General features: G+C 42.3%; 1 protein-coding gene across 2 annotated transcripts in view; it reads right to left on the bottom strand.

Annotated features, from left to right (window-relative positions):
* CCDC171 (coiled-coil domain containing 171) overlaps positions 1-12462 on the bottom strand; it is a 204034-nt gene that overhangs the window by 176465 nt on the left and 15107 nt on the right. For both annotated transcript variants that reach the window (XM_073552466.1, XM_073552467.1), the window contains exons 2-3: positions 3660-3819; positions 1372-1486 (exon numbers count right to left, since the gene is read on the bottom strand). In XM_073552466.1, the coding sequence (XP_073408567.1) occupies positions 1372-1486; positions 3660-3715 (171 nt within the window). In that variant the 5' untranslated portion in view covers positions 3716-3819. The remainder of the gene's footprint in view (positions 1-1371; positions 1487-3659; positions 3820-12462) is intronic.

The following is a 12462-nucleotide window of genomic DNA, read 5'->3' as shown; positions in this document are numbered from 1 at the left end:
GGCTAGTCCTGCTCACCTGATAATGTGGCGGTTGTAAATTCTGATGCATATTCAGTATGAGTTTTCTGTGCTATATTCCTTTGAAAGCACAGTGACAGTGCGCTCCCTTGCAGGCTCTAAGGAGAAGAGATGACTCGGCAGGGACCAGTCCAGTCTCTGAAACAGATGACTCTTTATTTCATGGTGGGGAAAGCAGCTGCAGCAGTGACCGCATCCTCTGCCCCCTGATGATGTGCCGTGTGAGTACCCCAAAATGCACTGGGATTCTCAAAAAAAATGTCATTGGAAGTAAAACAAAAAAAAAAAAAAACACAAGCAGACAGGAAGTTAAAGTAGAGCGGGAATGGTAGAAATTTTTTAACTGAAATATATTAGAAAAGTGATTAGATTATGAATTAAATTTAGTATGACAGTCACTTTTGGTGTCTGATCACCCTTAATTCTGCATAATAATAATTTTGTCACTTTATAAAAAGCAGTTGCTTATGTGATGAAGTTTACATGAGCGTATAAAAAAAATCGTTATTTTCATCTAGAAAAAGACGATTTTTCATCTGTATTGTCATCCGTATGGCATACATTTTTAAACATCAGAAGTGAATACAATTTTAAAGAAGAAATAGTGTCCTGTGTTAGTAATGGAAATATATTCGTAAAAATCGGATGTTATATGGATGATTCATATGGGATCCAATTTTTTTTATTTTTGCACACCCATAGACTTCAACAGGCGAGTCTGATCCGAAATACAGAAGAGACCGTTTGGTGCTGTGCCATTTCTCACACAGACGTTTTCAGGCTGTAATCTAAATAGCTCAATTCCATAACATTGCTCCTAGTGCTCTGTATGAGGTCGGGTTTATTTTTTTTTTCCATAGACAGCACTTGGAAAAATATTACAGTTGTGTGAACATAGCCTGACAATGCTTGTTGCAATAAAGCTTATCGTAACACATAATAGCAGTTGATCAAGCAATAAATTGGGAACATTGGAAAATACTTTTCTCCCACCTCTATTCCACATGCATAGATCTACATCACATATGGGCAGGAGCAGACAGGAGGGGGTGGGAATCCTTATCAGAGTCTATGGAGTGTATGTGATAAGCCACAGATCACAGGGGGAGCACTATGAGGGACTTAACCCTTACCTGTCCTGCACAGGACATACAACAGTACAAGCTGGGAGCAAAGGGTTAACTCTCACATACTAAGGTGAGGACTCCAGCCCTCTGGCTGTGAGTGTCAGGGAGCCGCACAGGAACACTCAGGGGACCGGATGTGGACCGCGGGCCGCAGTTTGCCCAGGCCTGCATTAGGTGGACCCCAGTAATATTTGGGGGTGCCCGCTACTCTAAATTGATATCTCACCTCTTCATTATGCTTTGCAACCAACTCTACAGTTTCATTTTTAGCCTCGTTAAGTTTATAACGGAGCTCCGCCACTTCGTCAAGATCTTCAAATTCTTGCTTTAACCGCACAGACCTAAAAAATAGACAAAGTTTCTTAGAAAGAGAAAGTCCTTTATGTAATTTAGATTCTTGTATGAGCCCTTAATCCATATGTGTGTGCATAGAGAGAGTCATGATAATCAACTGGAACATGGTGGGGAGAATTCGGGTGCGACTGCACAGGACTAATCAGGTTTCTCCCTATGGTTCTCGGCCAGTTTTTCAAGCTATGTTTTCTCAAAAATTCCGCGGTTTTTCAAAGTAAAAAATACCTGGCTGCAATCGTGGAGCCAGGATCCACTTCTTGCTGCCCCTGATGTTGGCATCATAAATCTAATGCCGGGTTCTCTTTAGGATGAACATTTTACAAGTCCAGTTAAAGGGAGAGAGCTCATGTGTTCAAATATATCCAGTGTCCGCCCACCCAGCCTGACTGACCTCTGCAGCTTGTACTGACTAGTGTAAGGGACACTGTCAATCAGGCAAGGTGAGTGGAGTTTTAATTTAAACTTTCATAAAAGATTATACAGCCATGCTGACATGGATTTTCACAGTGAGAACACCAACCTCATCAAGTATAAGATCTATTTAATCCCTTTCCGACATCGGGCGTAAATGTATGCCGATGGCAGACTCCCTCCCTCCCTCACAGCCGCAGCCTACACCTTTTCCGGCACGTCAGCTGTTTTAAACAGCTGACATGTGCCTCTAACAGCCCCGGGTGGAATCGTGATCCACCCGGGGCTGTTAGAGGCACATGTCAGCTGTTTAAAACAGCTGACGTGCCGGAAAAGGTGTAGGCTGCGGCTGTGAGGGAGGGAGGGAGTCCGCCATCGGCATACATTTACGCCCGATGTCGGAAAGGGATTAAATAGATCTTATACTTTATGAGGTTGGTGTACTCACTGTGAAAATCCATGTCAGCATGGACCCGTTAAGTCACTGCTGGATTGCTATGAGCGCCGCCCGGTGGTTGGCGCTCATAGCAATTGACCAATTCTGCTACATACAGGCGATCTGATCATTGCCTGTATGTAACGGAGTCGATCGGGTTATGACATCTTCTAGTCTCCCATGGAGAATATTGAAGCATGACAAAAATTAAAGAAAAATGTTTTTAAAAACATTAAAAAAACATAAAAGTTCAAATCACCCCCCTTTCAACCCATTCAAAATAAAACAATGAAAAAATATCAAACATACACATATTTGGTATCGCCGGGTTCAGAATCTCCCGATCAATATAGAAAAAAAAAATTAACTCGATCTCTAAACGGTGTAACAAGAAAAAAGTCAAAATGCCAGAATTACGTTTTTGGCTCACAACAACATTGCATTAAATTCAATAAGGGGTGATCAAAAGATTGTATCTGCACCAAAATGGTATAATTAAAAACGTCAGCTCAGCACGCAAAAAATAAGCCCTCACCTAACCCGAGATCACGAAAAATGGAGACACTACAGGTATCCTAAAATGTCACTTTTTTTTTTAAACAAACTTTGCAATTTTTTTTACACCACTTAAATAAAAAAGAACCCATACATATTTGGTGTCTATGAATTCGTAATGATCTGGAGAATTATAATGGTAGGTCAGTTTTAGCATTTAGTCAACATGCTAAAAAAAACACACCCAAAAAACAAGTGTGGGATTACAATTTTTTTGCACTTTCACCGCACTTGGAATTTTCCTGTTTTCAAGTATACGGCATGGTAAAACCAATGGCGTCATTCAAAATTACAAATCGTCCTGCAAAAAACAAGCCCTTACATGGCCATATTGATGGAAAAATAAAAAAAAGTTATGGCTCTGGAAAGAAGGGGAGCAAAAAACTAAAACGCAAAACCAAAAATAGCTCTGGTCATTAAGGGATTAAACATGTATGCAGGGTGTATTGTGAAATCTGGCTACAGATCCACTTGATTGCAAGTGACCACCAAAGAAAGTAACCTTTTGAGGTTTCAGGACCTCCAGTCTATGTGCTCTACAAATATCCTAATTTATATTATTTTACCAGTACTCCTTTCTACCTCAAAGGATATTTGAAATGTATCTGAAAACAAAAACAAAATAAAATGTATGGAGGAGATATTGTTAAGATTACGGAAACAACAGGTTAATAGTGGACTCCATTTACTGGAACAGCACATTTTGCTTTCCTAAGATAGTGATCTACAAGTAATATGGCTATTAATCATAATCTTACAATGTAACTTTATTAGCAGCGGCGTGGTTTGGAGAAAGGCACGTCATCTTGTCCATGATCGTAGCTGTTATATTCGGCACAGGACAACGTCTGTTATTTTAAATTGGTCCTTGTCTCCAAGATACAGTGCCCCATGATGACATCTTATATGGATTTATGACTGCGTGTGAAAGAAAAAAAACAGATTGTAAATCGGCAGAAAAATAACAGTAAACCCCTTTTGAAGAAGAGCATGATGTCCAATTTGCTTGGCATATTGCCCCCGAGTCAGGTCAATGTGAAACGCCTAATTTAATCATCATCATCATAGAAAAAAGGATGACACTAAGCCAATGGAAGCCACACAAACAGAGGATTTTCAGCAACTCAGACACAGGACAAGACGTTCATTCCCTTCATTGAATGTCAACAAGTTGATGCTATTGCTCCCATTGGCCCTCACGCATGTAGGAATGTAAAAAAGTGAAATTTAAGCTGAGAAGAATGATATATGTAGGTTTGTTGGAAAAGATTCAGTATAACTTGTGATTTATTCATTGAGATGACTGTAGTCTGTATGTAAATGAGTCCACGAACATGAAGCCTGAAAATATAGTGATGAAGGATATGAAGTGCGGCAAAAAAGACCCAAGACAACATACTCCGAAGGGAGGAAAGAAAATTTCTAAAACAATCCACGGGGAGGAGACTGGAACAAAACAAAATCCTCTAAACTGCATGCTCGCAAACGCCAGAAGCCTGACAAACATGATGGAAGAACTAGAAGCAAAAATATCTGTTGAGATCGGATGCCATGTCGCATTTTTGGAGAGCCCCTGATGAAAAGATGATTTTTGAATTTTACGGTTCTATGTTTAAACTTCTGTGAAGCCCTTGAGGGTTCAGAGCTCTCACCACACATCTAGATAAGTTCCTTGGGGGGGTCTAGTTCCCGAAATGGGGTCACTTGTGGGGTGTTTCAAAGAAGAACTGCTTACATTTGTGCACGAGGAGCAGTGTGAAAGACTGGTGGGAAGCATGCCAAGACGCATGAAAGCTGTGATTAAAAATCATGGCTATTCCACAAAATATTGATTTCAGAACTCTTCCTGAGTTAAAACATTAGTATTGTTGTTTCTAAATGATTATGAACCTGTTTTCTTTGCATTATTTGAGGTCTGAAAGCATTGTTTTTTTTTTTTAATTTTGACCATTTCTCCTTTTCAGAAAAAAAAAATACAAAATTTATTGCTTGGAAATTCGGAGACATGTTGTCAGAAGTTTATAGACTAAAAGAACAGTTTACATTTTACTCAAAAATATACCTATAAAGAGAAAAATCAGACAGACTGATATATACTAGCTGAAGAGCCCGGCGTTGCCTGGTTACAGTAACCAACTGTCGTTAGTTATAACAAATTATAATGATTATATTGAACATAAAAAGATTTCACATCATATATTCAACACTACAGATTTGCAACACAAATTAACTAAACGATTACCCAAGTAATGATAGCATTTTATTTTCAACACATTCAAGAGCCTTTTGATAAATAACGTGTATCTGTGTTTCTAACCCTATCCTGTGTGATAATGTCTGCTGAGCCGTGTATCTAATCCTATCCTGTATGATACTGACTGCTGAGCTGTATATCTAATCCTATCCTGTGTGATATTGACTGCTTAGCCGTGTATCTAATCCTATCCTGTGTGATACTGACTGCTGAGCCGTGTATCTAATCCTATCCTGTGTGATACTGACTGCTGAGCTGTATATCTAATCCTATCCTGTGTGATATTGACTGCTTAGCCATGTATCTAATCCTATCCTGTGTGATACTGACTGCTGAGCCATGTATCTAATCCTATCCTGTGTGATACTAACTGCTGAGCCGTGTATCTAATCCTCTCCTGTGTGATACTGACTGCTGAGCTGTGTATCTAATCCTATCCTGTGTGATACTGACTGCTGAGCTGTGTATCTAATCCTATCCTGTGTGATACTGCCTGCTGAGCTGTGTATCTAATCCTCTACTGTGTGATACTGACTGCTGAGCTGTGTATCTAATCCTATCCTGTGTGATACTGATTGCTGAGCCGTGTATCTAATCCTATCCTGTGTGATACTGACTGCTGAGCCATGTATCTAATCCTATCCTGTGTGATACTAACTGCTGAGCCGTGTATCTAATCCTCTCCTGTATGATACTGACTGCTGAGCTGTGTATCTAATCCTATCCTGTGTGATACTGACTGCTGAGCTGTGTATCTAATCCTATCCTGTGTGATACTGCCTGCTGAGCTGTGTTTCTAATCCTCTACTGTGTGATACTGACTGCTGAGCTGTGTATCTAATCCTATCCTGTGTGATACTGACTGCTGAGCTGTGTATCTAATCCTATCCTGTGTGATACTGCCTGCTGAGCTGTGTATCTAATCCTCTACTGTGTGATACTGACTGCTGAGCTGTGTATCTAATCCTATCCTGTATGATACTGACTGCTGAGCCGTGTATCTAATCCTATCCTGTGTGATACTGACTGCTGAGCCATGTATCTAATCCTATCCTGTGTGATACTAACTGCTGAGCCGTGTATCTAATCCTCTCCTGTATGATACTGACTGCTGAGCTGTGTATCTAATCCTATCCTGTGTGATACTGCCTGCTGAGCTGTGTTTCTAATCCTCTACTGTGTGATACTGACTGCTGAGCTGTGTATCTAATCCTATCCTGTGTGATACTGACTGCTGAGCTGTGTATCTAATCCTATCCTGTGTGATACTGCCTGCTGAGCTGTGTATCTAATCCTCTACTGTGTGATACTGACTGCTGAGCTGTGTATCTAATCCTATCCTGTGTGATACTGACTGCTGAGCCGTGTATCTAATCCTATCCTGTGTGATACTAACTGCTGAGCCGTGTATCTAATCCTCTCCTGTATGATACTGACTGCTGAGCTGTGTATCTATTCCTATCCTGTGTGATACTGACTGCTGAGCTGTGTATCTAATCCTATCCTGTGTGATACTGCCTGCTGAGCTGTGTATCTAATCCTATCCTGTGTGATACTAACTGCTGAGCCGTGTATCTAATCCTCTCCTGTATGATACTGACTGCTGAGCTGTGTATCTAATCCTATCCTGTGTGATACTGACTGCTGAGCCGTGTATCTAATCCTCTCCTGTGTGATACTGACTGCTGAGCTGTGTATCTAATCCTATCCTGTGTGATACTGACTGCTGAGCTGTGTATCTATTCCTATCCTGTGTGACACTGACTGCTGAGCTGTGTATCTAATCCTATCCTGTGTGATACTGACTGCTGAGCTGTGTATCTAACCCTATCCTGTGTGATACTGACTGCTGAGCCTTGTATCTAATCCTCTCCTGTGTGATACTGACTGCTGAGCTGTGTATCTAATCCTACCCTGTGTGATACTGACTGCTGAGCCGTGTATCTAATCCTATCCTGTGTGGTACTGGGCTCCCCTGCAGTCTGTGTCAGAGGGTGGTCTGTGTTGGCACGGTAATAAATTGTGTTATTTCCAGCTTTACAGAAGGACGATAACGCCATAGAAATGATAAGAATAAGGTTATGTGCACACGCTGTGGTTTTTGCTGCGGTTCCACTGCGGTTTTGGCCTTGCGGAACTGCAGCAGTTCTGCAGACAAGGTACAGTACCATGTAACCCTATGGGTTTTAAAAACCACTGTGCTCACGCTGCGTTTTTTTCCGCGCGGTTTTGCTGCTCTTTATAAACTGCAGCATGTCAATTGTTTCTGCGGATTCTGCTGCGGTTTCACACCTTTAACATAGTAGAGGTGTGAAACCGCAGGGCAAAACCGCAGGTCACTTTACCTGCGGTTTTACCTGCGGTTCCACACGGAAAAACCCGCAGGTGAATCCGCAGCATGTGCACATAGCCTAATAGGCAAAATTGTTTGGTGAACTGGAAGGCGCGGGGTTAAAATTTCACCTCACAATATAGCCTTTGACGCTCTCGGGGTCCAGACGTGTGACTGTGCCAAATTTTGTGGCTGTAGTTGCAACGGTACAGATGCCAATCCCGGACATACACACACACACACACACACACACATTGAGCTTTATATTATATATATACATATATATATATAAATATATATGTATATAGTACAGACCAAAAGTTTGGACACACCTTCTCATTCAAAGAGTTTTCTTTATTTTCATGACTATGAAAATTGTAGATTCACTCTGAAGGCATCAAAAATAGAATTAGACGTGGGCGTGGCCAGTGAGTGAAGGAGCAGGACGTGCCAGCCTGAGCTTCTCTCAGGAAAATAACACTCTGCCTGATTCAGGGCTCCCTATAGCCCATCCGCCCTCATTGGGTACTGAGATACCTTAGAAGGGACCTGGAGGTTAACCCCTGATGGTCCTGAGTCTACCCGGTGCCTCGGGACAAGGAACCCACTCGCGGCCTAGCTGCAGGCCTGAAGCCTGCCCGGGTCACATCGCGGCTGCTGCGGTGCTGAAGGTTCGGAGGCCCCCTTCCTGTGACCGGAGACTGACGGTGGGAGAAAACCGGCCGCTTACCTTCTGCTGTCATCTGGTGATCGCGCAGGGGGAACTCTCTCCTGGATGCCGGGCGTGCCGAGGGAGACCGCGGAGTTTACTGCGGCCCATACATCCGGCGGAGCCGCGGCCTGGAGTGGGCGGACGATCCGCGGCGTGAGCGGTGATAGATCCGGAGGTGACACCGGGAATGCGGTGAGGAGGAGGCTAGCTGCGTGCTGTGCCCTGGAGGTGGGTGACTGGTTGGGCTGCGGGAACACCCGGGACCACTCCATATTGCAGGAGGACAGCAGGAGCCATATTGTGGCACACTAGTGGGACCCTCTCTGAGTAGCAGAGTGGGTGAAAAGATTGCGGGAACCCTGCTGTATCCCGACCCTGGCTATCAGAGGGTTATACAGTATGTTCTACCCAGTCCCCAATTGAAGGAGAAGAGTTCATATAATCTCTAGTGATACCCTGTCTTTAGGTATAAAGGCTTGGGACTCCACCTACTGGCTTCTTGATGCAATTGCACATACTTAAAAAGAAGGAAGAGAGAATATTTTCTTATTCTCTTTTACCTATTCTCTTTTGTCTGTTTTCCTATTTTGGACTGTTACTTACTCTGACCAACAGGCTCATACGCCCCCTTACTCCTGTAAAATAAAAGGGGTATTGCAGCAGAACTGCACCAGAGGCACACTCTGTTCTATACAATTTACCCCATGTCTTGCTAAAATCCAACACGGAGGGCATGGACGATCCTGGTGGACCATAATTATGGAACACTAGATCTGTCACCACGGGCACAAGTATACACCCACCTATATAAGTAATTGTCATGTGATAACTTTCAGAACGCAGGAGGTCTCTGAGCAATGCGTCCCAAAAAATCTGCTACATCAGAAAGCAATACTCGTCCGATCACACAACTGATGACTCAAAGTACAAAACCAGCTAATCGCACTTTGTCAGCGTCACAATCAACCTCATTGAACACCGGGAGCTCCCCCCAGAGGTCACAGCAATCTAACTTGACTACTGCAACAAACTTGATTCCAATGACAATGGAGGACCTCCTGGCTACCATTCAGAAAACGTTCAGAGCTGAGTTATCTTCTGCTGTAAGCAATTTCACGCAGCAAATCCAGGATATTGCTCAAAGAACCAATGATTTGGAAAGAAGAATGGATGATACAGCAGATGCCACTGAACACAATAGAGAGCAACTACAGGAACAAGATGCTACACTCGAGTTCCTAGAGCTAAAGTGTGAGGAATTGGAAAATCGATCTCGCCACTGCAATATCAGAATTAAAGGACTACTGGAAAGTAGCTCCAATCTAATGGAGGTTGCCTCAAATCTCTTCTGCACCATCCTGCCCCAAGCAGACCCTAATTCTTTAAAAATAACCAGGATCCACAGGGCCTTGGGAGGTCTCAAATCTGACGCCTCACCTAGGGATGTTGTCCTTAAAATGCACCATGAAGAATCCAGAGACCTGATTCTATCCGCTGCTCGAAAACTGAGCAACTTACCAGGTGTCCCAGATACCGTATCTGTTTCCTGATATTTGCCCGGCATCTCTAATAAGGAGAAAAGCCATGAAAGATATAACTCTAGCCTTAATAAAAACAAAGATTAAATACAGGTGGGGATTCCCACATGCTTTAATTTTCTCCTACGGCAGCTCCACCTATTCTCCAAGAAATTACGAGGAAGGGAGAAAAGCGCTAGAGAAAGCAGGCATCCCGATTCCTGACTCAGGAGCCCTACCACAGAGACAGAGACCGCGCAGAGAGCGGAAGGAAGTTCGCCATGCTAGACTCAGTAAATCACATCACAACAAATAGTCTAATTCTTGAGTCCACTATTGACAAATGTGCTGGAATATTCTCAAAGAGCGGCCAAAATGCCGAGATATCGTTCTGATAGTATTACTATTTGATGCTTTTTATAACAATTTATGAATAATATTGTTTCCTTTTCCCATTAGTGGAGTGTTGTGCCCCTGGAGTAAATATGCCACTCCATTTTGGGCTGTTACTGCCTATGGTTCCACTGATAGTGGGCCGGCGCACTATAGCCCACAAACTGGTCATTGGTTGTGACCATTTCTCTTGTATTTTTTGTTACCCTTCCTTCCCTCCTTTTCCTAAAAGATTGTTGATGAGATGTAAACATATTTTTGGATTCGTGATTAAGATGAAAATGCTTATTCCGGGTCGTAGTTTAATGAGAAATTTCATTAGAATCTCTCTATACATACCTAATGTATAAGGTATTATCGCACAATGTTAGGGGGTTCAACTCCCCGATAAAAAGAAAACGCGCCTTTATTGATTACCAGAAACATTCCCCTGATGTGCTATTCCTACAGGAAACTCATTTCTCTAATAACTCATCTCCCAAATTTTTTCATAAGCTTTACTGAAGATTTTTTCTTGCTACCCATGATAAAAAAAACGAGAGGTGTCGCTATATTGCTACATAATTCCTTCCCATTCATACAGGAGGGTTTGGTCGTGGACACAGAGGGTAGATATATATTCCTTTGGGACACGGTCCAGGAGAGGCGAATCTGTCTTGTCAATTGTTATGTACCCCCGACATTTCAAATGAAAACAATTAAATCTATTGCAAGATCTTTAAGGTCCATACCCTATGATACTATCATATGGGGGGGCGATTTTAACCTGACTATAAACCCAACCCATGATAGCTCTAATAATGGGAGGCCTGACATGTCAAAGAAGGAAAAAAACTATCTTTGATGGTATCTTGTAAGCTCATCATCTGGTTGATACATGGAGAGAATCTCATGGACAATCCAGAGGTTATACCTATTTTTCTAGAGCTTTCCATTCATACTCCAGGATTGACTGGATTGTAACTAATTCAGAAAACATACCATCATTGATGTATTCCAGACATGTCCCCTCCTCTTGGTCCGACCATGATAGTGTACTCTCTGTATTTAAATTAAGCGTGGAAACTGCATGTCTGTATACATGGAGACTGAATGAATCTTTGCTTTCTGATCCTCAAACGCGAATAATGGTCGAACATGAGCTCACTGCCTTCTTCCTTTGTAATATCGCCCCTAACACCCCTATGGGTAATGTTTGGATGGCTCATAAAAAATATATCACTGGTGTACTCATTAGGATAGCATCTCAAAAAAAGAGGAATCGTCTCAAGGAGCAATTGACTCTCGAGAATGAACTTTATAAATTAGAAACCGCCAATCAGTCACACCCCTCTCTATACTTAACTAAGCGAATCTATGACTTAAAACTTCAGCTAAACACTTTGCTAACGACTCGTACAGAAAGAGCAATCAGGTGGACGCAAGCGACATTCTATCGGTTCTCTAATAAAATGGACCGAATGCTTGCTCGAAAATTAATACAGAAAGAGCGATTAAACTCTATTTTCTCTATAAAAGATGAACAATCCCAAACTACTTTTAACCCGAACAAAATTTACAAAATATTCCAAACTTATTATCAAAAACTATACACTGATAGCACAAATTTTTCATCGCCCAAATTGGATGATTTTCTAGCTAATGTACCACTACCTTCCCTAACTCCGGCTTACGCTGATACATTACATTCCCCTATCACTGAAGAGGAAATCACATCTACTATAAACCATCTTAAAACTGGGAAGGCTCCGGGCCCCGATGGGTTGACCGCATTATATTATAAAAAAATTTAAAATATTTCATTTAGGCTATGTGCACACACTGCAGATTCACCTGCGGGTTTTTTCCCGCGGAACCGCAGGTAAAACCGCAGGTAAAGTGACCTGCGGTTTTGCTGCTGTTTGGCCTGCGGTTTTGCCCTGCGGTTTCACACCTCTACTATGTTAAAGGTGTGAAACCGCAGCAGAATCCGCAGAAACAATTGACATGCTGCGGAAAAAAAAACGCAGCTTTTCCGCAGGTAAAAAACCGCAGCGTGAGCACTGCGGTTTTGAAAACCCATAGGCTAACATGGTAAAGTACCATGTCTGCGGAACTGCTGCAGTTCTCCAGGGCCAAAACCGCAGCAGAACCGCAGCAAAAACCGCAGCGTGTGCACATGGCCTAAAACATATACAAAAATACTGCAATAATATGCTAACAGACCAAACAATGCCGCCAGAATTCTATACGGCGCATATCACTGTCATCCCAAAACAAGGGAGAGACCCATTGCTCACAAAAAATTACAGGCCAATATCTCTTCTGAACGTGGATCTTAAGATTTTCTCCTCCATAATAGCCAATAGAATTA

Source organism: Dendrobates tinctorius, unplaced genomic scaffold, assembly GCF_039654945.1.
Source record: "Dendrobates tinctorius isolate UK_male_01 unplaced genomic scaffold, ASM3965494v1 ptg000191l, whole genome shotgun sequence".
NCBI classification, from domain to species: domain Eukaryota; kingdom Metazoa; phylum Chordata; class Amphibia; order Anura; family Dendrobatidae; genus Dendrobates; species Dendrobates tinctorius.
This window is presented reverse-complemented; position numbering and strand designations above follow the sequence as displayed.